Source organism: Callorhinus ursinus, unplaced genomic scaffold (genome assembly GCF_003265705.2).
Source record: "Callorhinus ursinus isolate GAN/ISIS: 27379988/994484 unplaced genomic scaffold, GSC_fseal_2.0 scaffold79, whole genome shotgun sequence".
Lineage (NCBI taxonomy): Eukaryota > Metazoa > Chordata > Mammalia > Carnivora > Otariidae > Callorhinus > Callorhinus ursinus.
In genome coordinates, this window is record NW_027397141.1 from 2,200,930 (window position 1) to 2,222,751 (window position 21,822).

The 21,822-nt window shown below is 54.8% G+C and overlaps 1 protein-coding gene across 2 annotated transcripts in view; it reads left to right on the forward strand.

The window, feature by feature from the left end:
• COL4A2 (collagen type IV alpha 2 chain) overlaps positions 1-21,822 on the forward strand; it is a 168,537-nt gene that overhangs the window by 129,049 nt on the left and 17,666 nt on the right. For both annotated transcript variants that reach the window (XM_073887417.1, XM_025874778.2), the window contains exons 18-29: positions 578-644; positions 2,661-2,771; positions 3,069-3,218; positions 7,821-7,913; positions 8,966-9,129; positions 11,854-11,926; positions 12,018-12,124; positions 13,721-13,922; positions 14,263-14,322; positions 15,789-15,845; positions 17,691-17,798; positions 18,628-18,849. In XM_073887417.1, the coding sequence (XP_073743518.1) occupies positions 578-644; positions 2,661-2,771; positions 3,069-3,218; positions 7,821-7,913; positions 8,966-9,129; positions 11,854-11,926; positions 12,018-12,124; positions 13,721-13,922; positions 14,263-14,322; positions 15,789-15,845; positions 17,691-17,798; positions 18,628-18,849 (1,414 nt within the window). The remainder of the gene's footprint in view (positions 1-577; positions 645-2,660; positions 2,772-3,068; positions 3,219-7,820; positions 7,914-8,965; positions 9,130-11,853; positions 11,927-12,017; positions 12,125-13,720; positions 13,923-14,262; positions 14,323-15,788; positions 15,846-17,690; positions 17,799-18,627; positions 18,850-21,822) is intronic.

Genomic DNA, 21,822 nt, shown 5'->3' on the forward strand with positions numbered 1-21,822 from the left:
TTCCCAAGGGAGAATATGATTAACTTGTGTGAATAATTCCATGGGCTGGCAGGGAGGTGACACCCCATCAGTTGAGGACTAGGTGGGACACAGCTGGTCCAGTGATGGGGATCCAGCCAGGTGGGGAGACGTTCCTCCTGGGGGGAGGGGCGTATCTGGTAAGGACAGGGCAATTCAGGGGTTAGGCCTTTGGGGCCCTGGGAGACTCGAGAAACTTTAGGTCTTACCATCCAGGTGGTATTAGGTCAGGGTATCGTGGTATCGCATCTGCTCACCTATGGGGGTGCCCAGACACCATAATCAATAACGGAGTCGTCCGACAGTACAGAAAATAGCCAAATGACCACCTCTGGTCCTTGACAGGGATTTCAAAGTGAGATTAGTATCTGCCCACTGTGTTGCCTCTCGGTGCATCCGGCTGGTGTCCGGCTGGTGGCCTGGACATCCCCACAACACAGTGGAGATGGTGCCCCAGCTGATGGTCCACATTCAGCTTTATTCCCTGCAAATACGCCGAGCATCCAGAAGTCCACAAGGCGGGTCTCACGTTCTTCTGTTTTCCTCTTCTCTCCTCCAGGGAGAAGCGGGTGACCGCGGCCGCCCAGGTGCACCTGCTTACTTCCCTCACCCCTCCCTAACTAAAGGTTCGTATGTCTGCATCACACACGCATTCTCTTGTTTTGGACCCAGTTGTGAACTTGCGAGAAAGGTTTTCTAAGCAAAACAAAACAAAGCAAAACAAAAAAGATGTTTAGAACATAACCTTTGGAGAACAGGACTCTCATGTACAAGTCCCCTCACTGCTTGAATGTGGTGTCCCAGAGAGACCCCCATTTGACCTCGGCCAGAGAGAGTGCCCCCGGCACTCCAGCAGAGACCCCTTCACTGGGAGATTCCCTCATTTCTGCATACCTTGTGCAGACTCTGCTTTGCCATCTGTACTATCACTAAAGAAACCCAGTCCTCCTGGACCTGAGGCTTCGTGGCAGCAGCCCCAGCCACCTTACTCCTTTCTGCCCCATGGGCACTGAGATGCTTCTGCCCTCTGCTTGCCAGTCTGAACCCCAAATTGGCCATAATCCATAGTCTGTAAACAGCCACATCCTTTGAACCTTCGAGGAATCCCCATGTGTTTGCATGTGACCAACTGCCCAGAAGATGTTCCCACTGTCCCAGTGGACCCCTGAGTGTAAGTGAAGGGTTTTGCATGTGTTGTGGCTAACGCCCATGTCATTATTTTACTCAACCTTTCAGACTGGCAAGATCGTACCAAAATATTCTAATTCTGTGATAAGAGCAGTGGCCTCAGAACCTTTTTGAATATGAGTCCTTCTAGGTTAAAAAAAAAAAAATGTTTTCAGCACCCGTCTGAATAATTGTATGTATGTGGACTTATGGATAATTTATCCATGTTGTATGGAGCTCCATAAGGCCATCGTGGTTCCCTGCAGCATCCCCAATTTCTGGAACAGTACCAGGCAGATAGTAGGTTACCTGAATGGACTGAAAAGTGTACGTACTACCTCAGACACCTCAGAAAGGGATTTTTAAAGACTGAGTGTTTTAAAATAAAGATGGTCTAATATTTTCTTCCTGCACCCAGCAGATCATCTGGCTCCCTGCTTTATATGTCCAGAGGTCAAACACTCCCTCTCCTGGGTGGTGGGGACCATCTGTCCATTTAACAACAAACTTTGCACGTGTTTGTCCAACACTGATGAGAACATAGAACAGCACATGGCTGAGGACAGAGCCCGGCGAGCCCCTGAGAGAAGAACGCCCAACGCAAAGATAGCTGTGTTTCATGCGTTCTTGCCAATTAACACATCCGGGTAAACGAGCGTATTTGGGATCCATGCTCAGCACCTCAGATCGCCCTCCCTGGACAGCTAGCACGCGCCCTCCTGACTGTGGAGTCCAGCCGTGGCGTGCCTGCCCAGCCAGAAACCCCAGGAAAAGGAGCGTGAGGTGCACTCACTGTTAGTGATTATGGTGAAATCAAAATACTGCCTTTTGAGGCTTCGGGAACATAATGTTTTTTAATTAATGTGGGCCATTTTTCCCAAAAACGTCCCTGACCGAGAGCCCAGAATCCATCCACTTCCTGTTCTCACCACCTCGTATTTCTGAAACCACACTGGGAAGCTGATGGTTTTAAATTGGTGAGTTGGCAGGCGAGGGCTCCTGAGCACGATAGGCTGACTAATGAGCAGGTTCCCTCAGGGAAGAGAAGAAAATAAATGTATCTTCACGGAGTAGCCTTGCAGGAGCTTGTCAACACCCAGAAGGCTGGAGGAGACTTGTATTTTTTTTTTCTTAATGATTGCAAGGTAACTAAAACAATTAATCTTGCTCCTCTTCCAAACAAATGAGAGGGTCTGTGGTTTGCACTTTTATTTTGTCTCCTCTGACTCATTCCTGATGGCTAGCGTTTACGCAGTGCTCACTGGGCGCGGCAGGGTCTCAGTCACTCTCCACTCCTGTTGATTGATTTGCTTTTCCTCACCACCCCCTGAGATGGGGACTGATGGTAGCCCTGTTTTGCTGGTGGAGAAATGGAGGCGCAGAACTCAAGATCACGGGCGTAAAGAGTGGAGGAGCCGGATTCAGACGCAGGCAGTCCTGTTCTGAGGCAGGGGGGGGGCCTGTCTCGGTCACAGGTGCCAGAGGTGACCCAGGATTCCCAGGGACCCACGGGGAGCCCGGAAGCCGAGGTGAACCAGGAGACCCGGGCCCACCCGGCCTCCCCGGCACGTCTGTCAGAGATGAAGGTAATTGACTCCGTGATATCAAACGTGTGCCCCCGCCCGGGTGTTGCCACAGAGCCCCGGCCCCTTCCTGACCACTCGGCTCTGCCACTGGGCTCTCACAGACGAGGCTCGGCAGCTCGAAGCGGCCCTAGCGTGTGTGTCACAGGCCGTCTGGGGAGCGGTCTCCCTGCGAGACCCTTAAGTCACTGACTGGACTGCAGATCGCAAGTCCTGGTGGCCCCCGGGGGACGGGAATGCCAACCCAGATGTTCTGTATCCCAAGTCTCATGCTGCTGGCGGTCACTGTTGCATTTTCAGATGGGAAGAGAGGTTTACCGGGTGAAATGGGCCCTAAAGGCTTCATAGGAGACCCAGGCATCCCTGCACTGTACCCCGGCCCACCGGGCACTGATGGAAGGCCAGGACTCCCAGGACCCCCAGGGCCTGCCGGACCACCGGGACCAGACGGTAAGTGGAAGGAAACTCAGGTTCGGAAGGAGCAGCCTGGCCCCTGCCAGAGGTGTGCAGGGTTTCTCTGCTAAATAATTCCATGAACCAACACAGTAGGCATCGCACTGGGGTGTGGCAGGTGCTCTGAGGTGCAAACAGAAAAGCCGCTGAGTACCAGCAGGCCCGTGGACGTTACCCAGTAGGGTTTGGCCGACTGTGGCTCCGGTGAGGTCAGCCCTGCGGTGGAACATCTGAGCGGCGCAGTCTGGAAGCAGGTGCAAAAGCTGAAAGCTGCCGGGCGTCTCTGTGATACGTTCCGTCACCTTCTTCCAGGGTGGAGGCCTCCTGCCTTGACTTGTAGCCTCCCTCCTCTGTCTTAGTGATCTTAGGCAGACTTGATCATCTGCCTTCTCAACCCATATGCAGGGCCAAACCTGTCCCCGACAGCAGTCGACAGACGAGGGGGCGGCGTTCCTCGAACGAGACGTGGCCAAGGCCGAGAGGCAGGACTAGGAGTGTCTATAAACCAGACAAGCATGAGCTCCTGGGCCCCGTGCGGCCTGGGGCAGCATCGGATCCTCGTGCAGAGTGGCTTTCCAGGCTCCCGTGTTTCCATGGCTCCTCTTTTAGTGGAGAATGCTCCGGGCAGGCAGGGAACCGTGAGTCTGTCTTTGAGCTTGCATCAGAAATGGTTATCTCTTCGGCTTCCAGGTTTAAAGGGTGGTTTTAGACATTGTAAAATCTCCTGACGGGAACATCTTATCCCCTCAAGAGTTTGCATAAACAAGGTTTTGGAAGAAAACGTGAGGTCACAATGTCTTTCTCTGTGATACGGTCCACAGTTTATCAGCCTTTTTTCGAGATATTTGACTTTAAATTCCCTGGTATCCTGCCCCCTCCCCCATAATCTCTTAGAGCTTCCTCTCTTCAGGTAGGGAGAGCATCATGTTGCTAACAGATGTGTTGGATCTCAGCTCCAGGTCGGGCTCAGATCTGTGCTTTGGTTGTTTTGGGATGTCTGCTCCATCTGTGCCCATACATCTTCCATTAAACAATCAGCAGTCCCTGCTCTGATCCCGTTTTGTGTTCTGTAGTAAATGTCTAAGTTAGCGTGCTTCTACTGTTCCAATGTTCCTTCAACTGGCAAAGCCAGATTCTCACATTCTTTTGAAAATTTTTAGGTGTAGATAATTCCTTGGAGTTTGCCAAAGAGTTTGAGCAGTGTTATCTTTAATGTATTTTTATCCCGGAAGTAATATTTATTACTGTGACGTCAGTGATAATGGCCAAGTTTCTGTGAGCATTATGTCTCCTGAGTAAATGTTATCTGTTAAGTTTTCCTTTTTGGCAACAGAAAGTGATGTGTTAAAAGTTTTTAAAAGCATAAAAATTTGCCTCTTTAAGGGAGTGTGACTGAAGGCTGACCTTGCCATTATTCCAGTAACTAAATTCCATTTTGCTAAAGATACAAACACCATCTTGCTTTGTATAAATCTTGCTTAGTAAGTCTGTGATTTACTAATATAAGTTATCTGTAAACAAATTAGTTTCTTTTGCATATTTTATTTGTAAACGCATGGAATAGTACCCAATAAATTTTATCAGCCTACGATATGAAAAGCATACAACTTAAGTTCTCCTGGAAATATTTCTTTTACCCCATGAGACACATTGTTTCCAAATCACTTTTTTTTTTTAAAGGCAGTCTCTTGTACAAAAAGTAGCCAACCATAATGGCCTTTTAAAACATTTTTGTGCATAGTCAGAATTTAATACCAGTGACCTTGATTCCCACACAGTTCTTCAACTTTTCCCCTGGAATGAAATTCTTGGATTCTTTTCTTGTTAACTGCACTCCATCCTGTTTTATGTGTTGCTACTAATGAAAACCAGAATTTTTCGCTTTTTGCAGTTCCCACAGAACCAAACCATGAAGTCAGTTTTCTTTCCGAGCTAAATATTTTGCTTGCTCTTGGTTCTAGCCGAGTTCGCTGAATCAAGTGTCGGGGCAGTTCCAGTGATTTCTAGAACAAGTCAGAATACTGCCAGCTTCGTTACGGCCCATGGCCCTTGGCCTCGTCAAGAAAATCATATTGAAAACATCTGCTGCTATTGTGCAGGACTTGTGTGAAATTACTAGTTCGTTAGGTAAAGCACATAGCAAAGAGGATGCACCTCAGGACGGCCACTGGGTTCGCCAACAGTGACTGTGTCAAACTTAGACTCCGACATCCCTGAAATATCCATGATCGAATACTTACCTGTCTGCTGCACCCCTCACAACGTCGGGAGAACCTGGAGGCATAAAATAGAGCCCACAAAGTCCTCCGAGGCCTACATGCCCTTGACCTGGTCGCCAGGGACCCGGGGGCACATCCCGGGGTCACCGCCCTGCTCCGGAGGCCCAGGATGCAGCTGGCCGTCTCCTTCCACGCTGGCCTTCCCCTGTTAGCTCGCTGGCCAGCCTCCTAGAGGTGCCTTCGTTGGCCCTCCCTTGTGTCTGCACCCTCCAGCTGGCTGGAGTCCGCGGCTTCCGTGAATTTAAGCTCAGGCTCTCTCCAGCTGTCCCCGTGTCTCCGGCCCAGGTCTGCACTGAGTCCCAGACTCGCTCAGACTGTTGGCGCGTCCCGGGGCCACCCTGCTTGGCTCACAGACATCTCGATCCTTGTGCGTCCAGCTGAACTCTGGGTCTCCTGCCGCCCAGGTCCCCGACCCGACCTGCCCTGTGCTGGGTCTCACCCCTCCCCACAGCCCCGGGAGCTCGGCCACAACCCTGGGTGTCTGTCGCACTGACACCTCGCTCGCCCGCACCCCTGTGCCTCTTGACTCCGTCCACTGCTCTTCACTCAACCGTGAAGCCACCACGGTGTGTGGTGTGTGTCCGCTGGGTGGCCGGCCTCTCCTCTTTCTCCGCTCAAGTCTCTGCGCAGGGGGCACGTAGATCTTTAACCTGTACGTTTGTGTGACTTCCCTCCTCAAGACTCTTTAGGGCGCCTGGGTGCCTCAGCTGGTTAAATGTCCGACTCTCGATGGCAGCTCGGGTCATGATCTCGGGGTCGGGAGTTCAAGCCCCGCGTGGAGCCTACTTAAAATAAAACCTCTTTGATGGCTCCCTGTTGCCCTTGGGATAAAATCCACGCCCCTGGCATGGCCCCTCCACCTCCCCTCCGATTCCTGGCTCCCCCCTACTTCAGGGGCTCGCGGACGCACCCCTGCTGGTGCCCACGCTCCGCCGCTCTCTCTTCCTCTTCGGGTCCGAGGCTCCGGTCCCAGAAAGGGCTTTCCTGTCCCCCTACTTGAAATGGGCTTTCTCTGTTACTCTCTGAAAGCCCCCGTTCGCACAGCCCTGGCCATCCTTTGACGTTCTGTGTTGGTCTGTTTGCCACTGTGTGTCTGCACGTCCCGCGTCCGACCCGTGAGCACCGCGAGGGTCTGCAGTCCTCCCTCCAGCCTGCGCGGCGCCTGGCGCACGGCGGGGCTAGCACGGACCGATGCTGGACGCCCCAGTGCGTGAGTGACAGGCACCGTCTTGAATGTGGTGAAACCGAACGCACGGGTCAGGAGCCGCTGCCGCCCTTTTTGCCATAAATGTAGTTACTCAGGAGCGCTCGGACCTCCAGGTCTGGTGTCGCTTTTCCAAGCAGAGAGCAGATGCCCTTAAAATCGGCGTGTCCTCTCCTCCCGGCTTCCCTAGTGTCCTCTTCGTCTCTGCCCGCCAGGTGCCAGGAGGTGTGGCAGCAGGCATTCCAGTGCGTTGATGGGTTTCTGGATGTGGGGCTGTGAGCACCGTGGGGTTTGGCCGCGAGGACAGGCTCTGGGGGACATTCCCATCCTTACCCGTCAGTGCCCGTTCCCGGGAGCGTGATGCCTCGTCCCCACCACGAGGTGGCGCTGCCGTCGAGAAGACGGGGAGGGAGTTGTCGGCCTGGGAGCCCGTTTCTTACGCTTCCCTGAACACCCCTGCGCAGACCTCCGGGGGCCTGGAGCCGCCGCAGGACCGCTGAGGGGCCCTGATCCTAGCCACTGGGGGTGAGGGTCGGGAAAGCGGAGGTGGGGGTGCTGGAGTCAGACGGTCCCAAGTTGTCTGCCTTAACCTCACAGACCCGCGTGTGCACCTGCCCCAGGGCAGAGCAATAGGGAACCGAGGTCATTTTTATATCTTGGTTTGTTTTGGTTTTTTGCCTTTTGGGGAACCCAAAGTTGTGTTGGTCTTAAAGTATGAGTCTTTTAGGAATGTGTTTAGTATTCAGAGTTTCAAACTATATGGAAGACTAAAAACAAGAAAATACAGTTAGTAAAAATGAAACCTTAAGAAACCAAAAAAAAAAAAAATTGTCTTAAAAATAGAATAAAATACATGGCTGAAACGTGAAAACCTTTCTTTGGACTCCATGTTTCTTAAAAGCAAAGGTTTTTATCTCTAGGCTTCAACAGGAAAACTAAACTCATAAGCTCTTGCTTCTCCCTCCATCCCTGGGGCGCTGCAGCCACAAAGGGGTGTCCCAGAATGGAGCTGCGTCCGCTGTTGGGAGACCGGGCGGTGACCCTTCCAGCCCTGGGTGTGGGGAAAGAGGGGGCTCTACGGTGCGGCGCTCACATCCCTGCGGGTTTTCTCCTTAGGTTTCCTTTTCGGCCTTAAAGGAACAGAAGGGAAGGTGGGCTACCCTGGGCCTTCTGGCTTCCCTGGGGTTCGCGGACAGAAAGGATGGAAAGGTAAGGAACGTCGTCGGGAATGCTGGAGGCAGGGCGGGGAGCCACCCCATTGTCCCGTGGTGTTACCCCGGGGCTGAGGTGCGTGGCGCCCACCGCGCTGTCTGAGCACCCAGCCCTGTGCCAGCCCTCCGTTCTCCCGTCTCTGTCTCCCCCTTTATCACTCAACCTTTGGGGGTGCAGAGCCCAGGGGGGACGGAGAAGAGGAGCAGTGACCTCTTGGGCTGAAGCAGACGATTCTTCCATGCGCTCAGCTCAAAGGCAGCGTCACGAGCCCCGCAGAGTTCCAGAGAGTGGTCGTCACAGCTCGTGTCTCCCCGAGTTAGGAATTAGTCACCGGCGGGGACAGGACCGAGCAGGGCGCCCAGCGGCTCACCCCCAGTTGGTGGGCAAGGTGCGGTCGAACGAGCGGAAAGACGGAGTTTCTAATAAAGAAATACGCTGCACCCAGGGGACGCTGCCTTTCTGGGGAAGGGCCGGCCCCGGTGGCCCCAAGCAGTGCACCCTGACCTTTGTGGCACATGTGGGGTGTGTGGGTGCCGCACGATGGACGGGGCCAACCGCAGGAATCAGACACTGCTGTATACCCCTCGTCCCCGTGAGCCACCTCCTGTCACCTTCTATGCCACCAGCAGTGGTCTCCCGGGGCCCTGCCACAGCAAGACAGAGAAGGGAGGTCGAGTATTTCCTGCCTCCCACCCTGGGTCTTGGTGTCTGAGCCGTGGCTCCCCCTTTTCCCCAGCCCCTGGAACCCTGTCTCCCCCCAGCCCCTGCCCCGGGAGGCCCCCGTTCCTCAGCTCCACACACACCTCGGTAAACGACATACTGTTTAGCATCTTGGGGAAACGTGGCAGGATTCCGCATCCCGGGGAGGAACTCCTGCTCCTCATCTCGGAAACAGTCCCCACGGAGCACGGAGCAGGCGAGGTCCCGGAGTGCCTCCTCGTCGGGCCAGCCCCCACCGCCCTGGACTTCTGTACCCTGCACAGCCCGGAAGTGTCTAGCACACGCTTCAAAAGGAAGTAACGAGTCTTTCCCTCTGCCTCACGCTGCAGGTGACACTGGGGACTGTAAGTGCGCAGAGAGTGATCAGTTCATCGCGGGGCTCCCGGGGCTGCCAGGCCCCAAGGGCTTTCCCGGCATCAGTGGAGAGCCAGGGAAGAAAGGGAGCCAAGGAGACCCCGGCCAGCACGGCATCCCTGGGTTTCCCGGGTTCAAGGTGAGGCACCTATCGAAGCTCACAGGACGCCCTTGACTGCTTTGGTTTATTAGATGAACATACGTTTAAACCAGCAACACTCACAGGCCAGGAGCTCCAGAAGGAACTTGAGAACGGCACAGCCACTGTGGAAAATGGTGCAAGGCCCACCCCCGACCCTGCTGGGAACCTCAGAGAATCCAAAACACGTGTCCGCACAGAAACTTGTGCACAGATGTTCAAACTTATGGCTGATAAAAGCCGAAAAGTAGAAACAGCTTAAACGTCCATCAGTTGATGAACAGATAAGCAAAAGGCAGTGTCCCCACACAGGGGACTATCCTTCAGCCCTCGTGAGGGCAGGAGCTCGGGCACCTGCTACAGTGGGGACGAGCCTCAGAAACATGCTGAGTGGAAGAAGACTGTCCCAAAAAGAACAGATGTCATATGATGCCATTCACAGGAAGTGTCCAGGATGGGCAGATCTAGAGCTAGAAGGCAGAGCGGGGTCTCCAGGGGCTGCGGGGGGGGGGGGGGGGGGGGGAGGGCAGTGAGTGTGTCATGGCTGTGAGGTCTTCTCAGGGGCAGGGATGAAATTGTTCTGCAATTAAAGATTAGTGATGGTTACACAGTCTTGTGAAAATACCAAAAAAACCCAAATTATATGCTTCAAAATGGTGGATTTTATGGTGTATGAATTAGATCTCAAAAAAAAAAAAACCCAACAACAATAAAACACCTAGCCTCTTGAATGTAAAACATCTTACTGAACATTCACCTTTTGAAATTTAGTACAGAAACGATGAAGCGTTTTATGAAGTGGCCCTTAAGGGGATAGGAAGTGAGACCTCCAAGTAAACCATGAATTTCTAGGAATGTACGAAACTTCCCTGCCGGCGGGTTCCCCGTGTGTACCAACTAAGCCGACTTTAGTTCACACCTATGAGAAGAGCATCTGTAGCTTTCTCTGGCAAGAGGTTTTAACCACTGATTTCAAAGTCAATTTTAGATAAAAGCAAAGAAAATATGCTTTGTTACTTATTTGTTTATTTTACTTAAAAAGAGAGCTGCAAGAGATTTATAAAGTGAAAACTCTATTGTTGTGCTTAGCAATAGAGGAAAAATTGCTCAGGACACCGGGCCAAGGACAGTTAGAGCGATCTGGCTCCGTGACCTGGTGCTGGGGAGGGGCAGCCCCACGGAGCTGCTGACAACGGAAGGTGGTCCCTCCTGATTGCTTCGTGGCACGGGAGCTTTGCAGGCGAAATGAGATCCAAAGCACCCTCCGCTCCACGCCTGCGAGGTTTCTCAGAACACACACGGTTTTATCCATCTAAAAATAGTAGGCACTATGTTTTACCCTGGTTTAAAAATGATACTGTCTCCAAGTCCTGGCTGCCTTAGCTCGTAGATGCAGATGCGTATGTAGTGAGAGTTGCAAACTTACGAGAGGCAAAACTGGTGGAATCTTTGGTTGTTTATAAGATGATCAAATATTTCCTAGAAGCCAAATGGACCCCCTTTTGTGCACCTGGGATGTCTAAAATCTTCCCTCCAACTGTATGACGCACATGCCCCCGGCGTTTTTGTTCAAAGACCTGTGGCATTTTGTTTGTTGTCTTGCATTTAATTATATGTTTATGGGTCCGGCAACCCTGCAGCAGGAGGAATGCCTGGAATGGGATTTTTTTGTTTGTTTGTGTTTTGTTTTTTAATGTTTGTACCGATAGAGTCTGGGAGAGCGTGTTTGAAGTCGGGAGTCAGTCAGTAAATGAGTTCACCGTCCATCTGTTTGCCCAGCACACGTACTGAGCACCGTCTGCGTGCGACACACTCCTGGACAAGGAAAGAATGTTGCCCTTTTCTGCAGAGAACTAAATCAATAAGTCAAGTATCTGTGGAATTCTTCAGGACATTCCATTTCATTAGACCAACACTAAAAGTTCCCACATTCTTGCAAGTAACAACCAAGATTTGCCGAAAACCAGCACATGACACATACTAACATCCTGACCGCTGACCTGCTCATTACTGCCCATTGAAAGACCTACACTAGATTTCACAACCTAAAATGTTAGTGTCCCTATACTCAGCTTGTCTCTAAAGTATGATTTTTTTTTTCCAGCCTTAATTTCAGTCTGGAAGACAAGCTGTCCACAAAGGACACTGTTGCTCTCAACATTGAATGAGCACAAATTTCCATCCTTTGTACTTGGAGGCTTAGTACCTGCTCAGATTCTAAATAACGTAGTTAAGAGTTAGCAACCTTGTGTTTGTTTTAGACCATTGCTTCTCAAAAGTTCATGAGCGTGTGAGTCCCTGGGAGCTGGTTGAAATACAGATTCCAGTTCAGTGTCGGGTAGGGCCTGAGGTTCTGCGTTTCTAACAAGCCCCCCGGGAGAGGCCGATGCTGCTGGTCCGCAGACTTGGAGCACTTGGAGCAGCAAGCTTCTGGTTTTCACTATACAGCCACGTAGGGCTCCTTCCATTATGTTTTAATGATTTGAAATTTTAGAAGTCAGTCCCACTGGCCACCTTCAAGTGCTCAGTGGCCGTTTGTGGTTGGTGGCTACCAAAGTGGACGGCCAGGGACGGAGCATCTCTCGCAAGGCAGAAAGTTGTTGGGGGCAGCGCTGGGCTTGATGGCGGGTGGGGGCTCCCAGGCTGTACGCAGTGAAACTCCTCACCTTCCCAGGTGGCCTTAGCAGAATGAAGGAGGAAGGCGTTGTGTGTTTGTTCCCACAGGGCTCCCCTGGCAACGTTGGACCTCCCGGGCCCAAAGGGGTGAAGGGGGATTCCAGAGCGGTCACCACCAAAGGTCAGTCTTCAGGGCCCGGCAGTTCCTGGACCCACAGTCCTCCTGCAGCTGCTCCTGCCTGAGTGGCCTCACTCTGCAAATCCTTTCCCAGGTGAGAGGGGACAGCCAGGTGTCCCGGGTGTGCCGGGGCTGAAAGGTGACGACGGTGTCCCTGGCCGCGACGGGCTGGATGGATTCCCAGGCCTCCCGGGCGCTCCGGTGAGTCCTGCGAGAGGGGGGCTGCAGCGCCCTGGTCCTGATGGGTCTGGGCCTGCGCGCCCCGGACGCCCGCGGTGCTGACGCTGCGCTGAATGCCGCGCAGCATATGGACTGTTGCAACGAGCCCAGTCCTGTCCTGAGGAAACAGGGAGGTGGGTTGGAAGCCAAGCCCAGAGGGCACAGGGGATGGTGGAGAGTAAGCAGAGATGCGTCCCTGTGGAGCACAGAACGGGAGTCTAGAACGAGGCCCCGGGGCGGAACCCGCTGCAGGCTCTCCGCCAGGTCCGGCGGCCTCGGGTGTCCCTTGGCTTGTAGACGGCTGTCCTCTGCCTGTGTCTTCACATCATCGTCCCTGCGTGCCCGCCGTCTCTGTGGGCGAATCTCCCTGTCTGTGAGACACCAGCCTCCCCTTACCCTCATGGCCCTCACGGACCCCGTTTCCAAAGCAGCCACATTCTCGGGCCGGGGTCGGGACTCCAGCACCCCGGGGGGGGGGGGGCGCGGGGAACGCGGTTCCACCCACAGCACGTCCTTGTCAGAGCCTCACACCGCGGTTCCCTGCGCCGGCTCGTTGGCCTCATGCCCAGGCCAGGCCTGCTCGCTCCACCCGGGTCATTCCCACTACAGCACTGTTCGGTTTTCAGAGCACTTCTCTTTGGGCTCTTGGAAAACACCTGGATTGTTAGTAACCTGGTGTTGTTTTTCTAGTTACAACCCTGAAAACCATTTTCAGAAAGAGTTGGTGTGGCACAACCATACTAGCCCACTGCTGCATGCCCTGCACCTGAGCCCAGCGTGTGCCGGCCAGTCCCGTGGCTCGTCCGCACGGAGTGCGGGTCCCCGTCTGCAGTCCTAGGGTCTCCGCGGGGCTGGGAGCTGCGGGAGGGTCAGAGAGGTGGGGATGCTCAGGAGCATGGATGGGCTGCCGCCTGCCCCTGGCGCGTCCCAGCCTCACAAGTGGCTCTCGGGTGGATGGGCTGGGACTTGGCCGCCTTGTGGCACCAGCCCATTCAGATCCGCTCAGCACGGAGCCGGCCGCATGTCTGCCCCCGCTGACCTCAATCCCCTAACCCCCGTGCCCACAGCCCCCTTTTATCGCTCCACCGCCCCTCTCCTTCTGCACCTGCTGGGCACTTTCACCCACAGGGAGCCCCCGCTTCTTCAATCCAGTCGTGTCTCCTTGCTCCAGTGAGCTGCTCTTTCTGGTCCAAATCAAAGACTGCCTTTCCTCTCAAGATGGATCGTCCCTGTGAATGGGGGATACGTCCCAGTGCCCCATCATAGCAGTAGGAACAGTGCTCCTACTGCCATTAATCCAAGCCTGTGCCGAACTGCTCCCATCAGAAGCTTCTGTGAACGAAGGTCCCAGCTGAGGGGATATGCCAGGGGCTTGGGGAGAGGACAGTAAACACTCAGACTGATATAAAGCCTGCCTTGGTTTTGTGCTTGGTCAGACCGTGATGGCAGGTGCTGTGAATGTCCACCATCCTGCTCTGCGTCCATCACACCAGCTCGGGGGAACGGGAAGGAGAAGTGGGGTATGGCTGCCTTTGAGGTTTACGTGGATTTTAAGAGAGAAACTGAATTTTCACGCAGGGTGATGGCATCAAAGGCCCCCCAGGGGACTCAGGTTACCCGGGAGTACCTGGCACTAAGGGCGTTCCAGGAGAAAGGGGCTCCCCGGGACTGGGCCTGCCCGGCCCCAAAGGCGAGCGTGGATTCCCCGGAGATGCCGGATTACCTGGACCACCAGGCTTTCCCGGTCCCCCCGGCCCCCCAGGCACTCCCGGACAAATAGGTATGGAGGAAGCCTCTCTTCATCTCTCAGTCATGGGACACTGGCCCCAACACCCACTGTCCTTCTTTGGCAATGTGTAAATTCCCCCGGGGGTCCCGTGAGGATGTGTGTGGCACCATCAGTTCTTGTGTTCAAATGACCCTGACCGCGGGGCTTTCCAGGCCCATCAGACTCTGGTCACACTCGGATCCTCTCCCTCGGGTGCTAGGGTCATTGGGGCTCTGCACAGAAGCTCAGAAATGGGGCTTGGATTCCCCGCCAGCCCGGCCGCCCTCCAGCATGCACCCGTGGGGAAGTCCCTAAGTCTCAGCCACCTCATTCCTGCATGTCTTGTTCCCAGACTGTGACACAGGTGTGAAAAGGCCCATCGGAGGTGACGGACAGGAGGCCGTGCAGCCAGGTACTGTAGTGAAGACCAGGACGCTTTAGGACACTTCAGAGCCTTTGGTTTATGAAGTATGTGACTCATCAGCAATTGCTGTGAGCTCCGCTGGAGAGCCTGCAGGTGCAGTAAGAAATGCAGATGGTGCAAGGCTTGGAGGGGCACGCCCTCTGCGTCCTCTTGCCACCAAAGGCAAGGCAAGCGTAATACAGCGTAGGGTTACCTGGTTTTCCCACCAATATGAAGCATCAAGCTACAGTATTGGTAAGAACTCAGCAGATAAGTGTTGTCACACTAAAATCTATGCATGTATTCATCCGTGTGTGTGTGTGTGTGTGTGTGTGTGTGTGTGTGGACTGTACGAGGAGGGGTCTGATACCTGTCAGAAGAGAATGGGGTCAAGCGATGAATAATGCTAGAGAGAACCAGGGCTGACGGAAGGGGACATGTGGTGACCCCGAGCCGAGGCCCAGAGGTGGCGAAGTAGACAGGAGAGACTCCATCGGAGGCTGAGCCGCCCGGCATTGAAGGTGCACTGAGGAACCCCAGTGGGAAGCCAGGATGAGTCCAGGGTATGAAGGGAACGCCAGCCTCGGTCAGGATTTTGAAGAGGTTTGCACGGAGTATAGGTGCTCCTAGAAAGTGAGCATGCAGCAGGTCGCGAGTGGCCGCTGAAAGTTGGGGTGTGACTCTCAGGATCGAGGTCAGGTTGCAGAAGTGACGTCAGGGTCCGTGGGTCCCTGCTCGAGGTCGGGGCGGACGTGTGGGCACAGATCAGGCACTCGGGGTGAGGGTGCAGAGCGGGCACTGCGGAGCCTTCAGAGAGCTGCTGGGAGGGCCCTGAACGTGAGACTCTGCAGGCCGGAGCCCCTGACCCCGGAGACCTCCATTTCCTTTATCCTGATGACCTGGGCTGGCCAGTGTGCAGTCCGGGACCCCTAGCACCGCACAGGAGGCCAGACGACACAACACCCCCCGCCCCATGATGCCACCCCAACCGGAGGTGGCCACAGCCCGGTTTCATTTCTCACGGCTCACAGCCGCTCAGCGCCGTGGCTAATTCTGGAAGGATTCAGAGTCACAAAGGAGAAGTCAAAGAATCCCTTTAGCAATCGCTGGCCGCCTCCATCGACTGGGGAACGTCAGAGGAAGACAGGCAGTCCCACTGGCAGGCTGGGATGGACCCAGAGTAGCTCAGCGGTGCCAGACGACAGCCCTCGGTGCGGGTGACCGCATCACCAGCCCAGTGCCCGGCCTATTTCACTGCACTGACCTCTCCGGCCCTTATACTAATATTCCGATTCGTTACACAAAGAAACTAGACCTTTATTTACACTGGGATCAAGATTAATTAAATCATCAAATGACTCTGATCATAAAACAGTGGCCGCTTTTCATGGTGGCCGCTTCCGCCCTTGGCAACCCGCGAAGCGGGGAGAGTCGGCGTGAGAGACGCCCAGCTCCTCTCTCTTCCTCTCCTCCAGATTGTGTCGGAGGGCCCAAGGGATCGCCAGGCCTGCCGGGACCGCCAGGCCTCACAGGTAAGTGGGAGGCGTCTCCCCTTCCTCTGGGTCTTCGCTGTCCCTGCCCCTCTTGGCTCCTCTTCTTGCTGTGTCCTGCCCTCTTCCCCCCAGACGTCGCAGACCGTGGTCACGCTTGTAGGGTCGCCCAACCACAGCATCCCCGTGAATCGAGTAAGGTTCCAGGTGGCAGAGCCCAGTGTCTGGAACCATCCACGTGCCCAGTTGCAGCATGGCTTTTCAGATAAGGGCTGGGGTCTGGGCAGCCTCGCCCCTGGGGGACCCCCAGATGCCTGTGTCTGTCAGCCCAGGGCAGACGAGTCCTCGGACCCCGGGAGCTCCTCCTCTGGCTGCCACAGGGCAAGGGAAAGCGCCCCGATCACTCCGATCACTGACTCGGCGCTGAGAGCGTGGGGCGCGCGGCTCTTCCGCTAATTAGCGGGGGGGCCTCGGGCATCGCTCATCCCTTGTGGGTCTTAGTCTTCTTGGCTCTACAAGAGGAATAATACAGGTGTTCTGGACTCCTCCCACTTTGCAAATGACACCCTTAACACTGCACATGATACACTGTGGGGGAGGTCCTATATAAACTGTGAAGTGCCGAGCTAGCGAGAGGACAACCCCCAAGACAAGAGAAGTCCCTGGCCTTATGGTGCACATCCCCGAGCTCAAGGGCTTCTCCCAGGCTCACAGTCCGCGGGGGCTGGGGACAGCAGGGCGAAAGGCACAAGTGTTATTTGCACTGAAACGTCCCCGGGCTGCCTTCTGAGGACCCAGCATGCCTCTCCCTCATTGCGTTATCCACACGGCACTCTGTGACCTTCCCGCTCTAGCTCTGGGCATCCGTCCGTCCACAGACACCGACCCAGTCACCAGTGCCGGACCCCGGGGGTAGCAGCCTGCAGAAGGACGGTTTTCAGCAGCAGCTGGGTGGAAGCAGGGCCCAAAATACGCATGAGCTGCGTGTGAGGGTTTTGATCATGTTTTGACAACATGAAGCTTCACAAGCTCATAGATTCCACATCTCTGGTGCAGACTAATACTCCGTTCCAGAACGTGATTGTGGGCTTGCAGAAAATGGTGTGTAGTGTTTCCCACACACACAGATTCCCCCAGAAGGGCCCCAGCCTGTGACCCCGAGGCCGCAGGAGAGCTCAGAGGCAGCATGTGTGGGTTCTGTGTCCTGTCTTCATTTTGGGTGCACCCGCCCATAGGCCTGACTGCAATCACCTTTCAGGGACTGACTGATGAGTAGAGCTCACCAAATGCATCTTCACTTCAAACAACTTGAGAAATGCATCTTTTGCTTTATTCTGTCTGTCGAACCTTATCGCCGTGTAGGACGTCCTCTGTGCAAAGCCCTTTTATTGTGTTCCTCAGACGAAGAGAATCTCTGAGCCTCAGACCAGACAGACACAGAGACACACGTAAAAAATATCTCGAGTTTGCTTCCCATGAAAGGGGTCCGATCAAAGACGTCCGATAGTACAGGATTCGTTCATTTAGCTGGTCTGAGGCTTCCTCTTTTCCGTCTGAGGCATCTATTCGAAGTACAAGTCAGCGTTTCTCAGATCTGGGAGGACTGGCTCTGGGTAAAGGATACAGCCAAGTCTGGAGGGAAGGCTTCTACCCGTGCCCTCTGGGGAGGGCGTAGACGGACACACCTGCGGGGTCGGTGGGGTTTGCCGTGGGCATGGCCAGCCGTCAGAAGTGCCCTTTCGGGTGACATCCCCCCGCCTCGTTGTTTCCCGGGCTCACAAGGACCGTGTGAGGTCAGCTGCTGAACCTGACCATCTCCCACACATTTGCTGCTGGGGTTTGCTCATGGGGCTCTGACGGGTGTCATGGTTTCTTTGGGTTATTTAGGTGCCAAGGGCCTCCAAGGGATACCAGGACTCTCGGGAGCTGACGGAGCACCAGGGCTCAAGGGTCTCCCCGGAGACCCAGGTCGTGAAGGATTCCCAGGACCCCCAGGTAAGGCAGGGTCAGACCCCCATGCAGCCCCATAGGTTTGGGAGGCGACTGCGTGTGACGTGGGTGCCCCAGCTGTCCTGTCTTTGGACACTCAGGAACTGTCAACACATGCTTGATGACCACTTTGTTCCTTGGTTGGGAAATTTAAAATTCTCCACCTTCCCATCACTCATGTCACGCTGGAGTTTTGCATAAGATCCCTCCAGCTCCTACAGGAAAAAAGAGACAGGTGTACGGAACGATTTTTTCTGGTTGATGTTGAACATTCCAAAGGCAACCCAGTGCTGTCCTCTCCTGAGTCTGTCACCAAAGGCATAAGGCCCTCAGATGTCGACTCCAGTCTCTCTCTCACCAGACAGCACACGAGGGTCTATGCTCCGCTGGGCTCTCGAGCTTGTGCTCATCTGAGCAAGCGCTCATCGACATTTGACACAGTGAATTATAGAAGCCATTGGTGACTAAAAGAGCATACTCCTTTTTCCTGGACTTGGAGGGAATTCTGTCCTCACTTGGCACACATAACTTGGAAGGTCCAAGGGAGCCATTCTTTGGGGAATCTTAGTACAAGGAAGCGCATGAATTATGAAGATTCAGGTCCAAGAAGCAGCTGGTTCTAAAGGTCTTCTGCACTTCAGCTACATCATGGGGCTGGGGGCCAGACGGTGGAGCAGGGTGGAAGGCTGTGGGTCCCAAGGTGGGAGACTGGGCGAGGGCTTGAGCTGAGGCCCCCGACTGCCAACCTTGCCGTTTGCAGCCTCTTTCCGATACCTGTCTTGGCCCATCACGATGTTAACCTGTAGTTACGGGGACGACCCATGTTTCCTTTCAGGGTTCGTGGGGCCCCGAGGATCCAAAGGTGCAGCAGGCCTTCCTGGTGCGGATGGACCCTCAGGTCCCACTGGTCTGCCAGGCCCCATCGGGCCCCCCGGGGACAGGGGCCTTCCCGGAGAAGTTCTGGGAGCCCAGCCCGGGCCCCGGGGTGATGCTGGACTGCCAGGACAGCCCGGGCTGAAAGGCCCTCCGGGAGAGAGAGGCCCACCTGGATTCAGGGGTAAGTCCTCACGGCGGGAGGGGAGCGGGGAGCCCAGTCCCACAGCACCGTGGCGCCCGAAGGTGGGTCCGAAATCCCTCCCAGGATTTGATGAAAACCACAGGCTGTATGGAGTGCGTGTTGCTTTTTCTCCCCCACACTCGGTACCAGTATCTCTTTAGAAGGTCTTAGGACACTGATCATCCCTGGGTTTACGTTCTATAGCCAGGACGGGGTGGCCTTCGGAGCTTTCACACGTACAGACTAATGATGCTTGTCGTCTGTTCTCAAGCTGGGCGGGGAGCGTTCTGCAGAATGTGTGCTGCTGGTGTGAAGGGAAGAGTCTGTGCTGAGGAATATAGGGCAAGGCAGAAGACAGAAATGACGTGGAGCCCAGCTTAACCGGCTGGTGTGAAAACTGACGGAGTGGGACATTTTAACATCCGCAGCATCATCGGTGTACATGTAAGGAAGTAGTCTGGCGCATGGCCAGGGCATCCGATGGCTCTGTGAATCCAGTTTATGCAGAACTGGCATCCGAACCCCAAGCACCCTTGGCCTGTGGAAGACTGGAAGTCACTGAAGAGCAAGCATTTACCTTCCGGTGCGCCACGCACTGGAGACCGCCAGACCGTTGGTGTTGCCGATCAGATATGGAGATGCAGGGAGAGCCATGACTTCACGAACTGACTCCTCGTCTGTCAATGGCCCGGCTGTCAGTGCCGGCTCCCAAGCCCAGGCAGAAGTGGTGCAGGAAGCGGGTGGCTCGTCCCTCCAGTGCCGTCGGGCCTCAGAACACTCAGGCGGAGGAAGCCTGGTCCTCGACAGACAGGCGAACTCGCCAGGCTCAGGAGCGCCAGTGGGTTCTCAGATGAGCCTGTCTGTTTCCAGGAGGCCTGAGGCTGGGGCTGGGGGAGGGGGGACGGGGCAGGGGGTCCCATGTTGATCACATCCCCACTGTCGACTGAAGAGGAGGACCCCCAGCCTGGGTGCCGGGCTTCATCGAGAGATCCACTGGGGGGAGGCCAGAGAATGGAAGGAGGAGCCTGAGAGGGCCAGAGTGCACACACACGGGCTCACACGCACGGTCCACACACACTTGTGCACGTGCACCCGCACGCTCATGCATATGCATCCACGGGCTTATTCACACACGCATATGCCTGTTCGTACACACAGAGGCCCACACGTGTGCCCACACGCTCTCACACACACGATCACATCCACACTCACCCTCTTACACACACATCAAGCAGGTACACGGGCCGTGGGTAAAGTCATGCAGTGGTGGGGACCCTCTGCCGGGACTTCTGGGTCTGTCCTTGCCGACGTGGCGGCCCCCGGTCAGTTACGGAGCTGCGAGCGTCGCTCCTCGGAGGCTGGCCAGCTGGCAGGACAGCACAGAGCGCGGCGGCCTCCCTGGAGGCTGTTTAAAGGAGCAGCAGCGCCACGTCCCCAACGATCTCCGTGCTCTCCGGCTGCACAAAGCACCCAGGCTCTTCACAGGGGGACCTTCCGATGGATGTTCTTAAATGTAACTATTTCCCACAGACTTCACAGTGTTGGAGCATAACAAATGGCCACGGCTTGACGTTTGGGCCTGTGGAGGTTTCCCGCCGACCGTGTCCCCTCGGCGACCTGCTTACTTACACAGACTGTTTAGTAAAAGTTCTGACTTGGGAGCTTCAACGCTTCGAGAACCTGTTTGCGCGTGGGTCCCACCGGCCGGGGCAGTGAGGCAGTGGGCAAGCGGCTTGCTCGGCCGCGTGGGCCTGATGCAGGAACGCGCAGGTGCAGCCTGTGTGTGGGCAAAGAGCCTGCATAGAGAACAGGGGCCCAGGTCCACGAGTTACAGTTATTTTGCTGAAGGAAACAGATTTTTTTGTTGGTGTTCCTTTTTTAGCAGATGTTCTAGAAATGGAAATGGGTTTAAAATATTGAGTTCTGATGTCACAACAGACAGCTGAGGAGCAAGCCACCCAGGCCCGACTTTTCTAGGGCAGCCACTGAAGTAGCCGTGGTCGGGGCAGACCCCTTCTCTTGCGGCCGGTCCCACCCACATCGCACTCCTGTGAAGGAGGCATTCCAGAAACCGTGCTCGGACACACCAACCCACTAGCCTCTGCTCCCATCTCCGCTCCCGCGAACTCTCTCAGCTCAGCAGCCTGGAGGGCTCTTGGCGGTGAAGCTATCTGCCCATCCTCACGGACGGGCACGGTTTGCGGCAGGAGACTGACCCCCCCCCCATCAGACTTGACCGCTTCCAGCACGGCCTACTGTCCAAGACCGTTGGCGCTACGAGCATTATACTCTGTCTGGAGCTGTTAACACCAGAGGAGAAGCTGAGCCATAGACGTGCCCTCATTTCCCGTACGTAGTAAGACTGGAGAATGTGAGGACATGCATCCATGCATCTCGGAGAATCTCTTTGCAGGATTCTGCTTCAAATCCGCTCCTGCTCTTGGCAGACCTATTTCCCCCATTGTGTCCACATATCAGACAACTGGGACACACGTTTACATGTCGGATTCTGGGTTGGTCCAACACTGACTTGGTCCCTTTTGTTAATGCCCCTCCCCTCCATCCCCCGACTTGTCTGCCCCTCCACTCAGGTCAGCCTGCACGCTCCGTAGGATGGTCGTGGGCTCAATGAGTAGGTGCGCTTGAAGGTCATCGGAGAAGCTCTGTGAAATGGGCATCGGCCCTCCTACTGGTATTAACTGGAGGAACGTAGTGAACTTTAAATCCCAAGAAGAAAGGCCTGGGGATTTACTATCTGGAAAAAAAAAAAAAAGCCTACGAGAAAATACATGCTCACGTGACCAGCTGGTTCGGGCAGGATATTCTAAATGTAAAAGCAAGGGAAGAAACCGTGTGCGTGCACACACAGTGCATAAAGTTTGCACATGAATGCTAATCTTCATGTCAAAAACAAAATGAAATTTTGGGCAGCAAAGTAGAGTAAACTTTACAATAGCTGTGGAAGAAATCAGT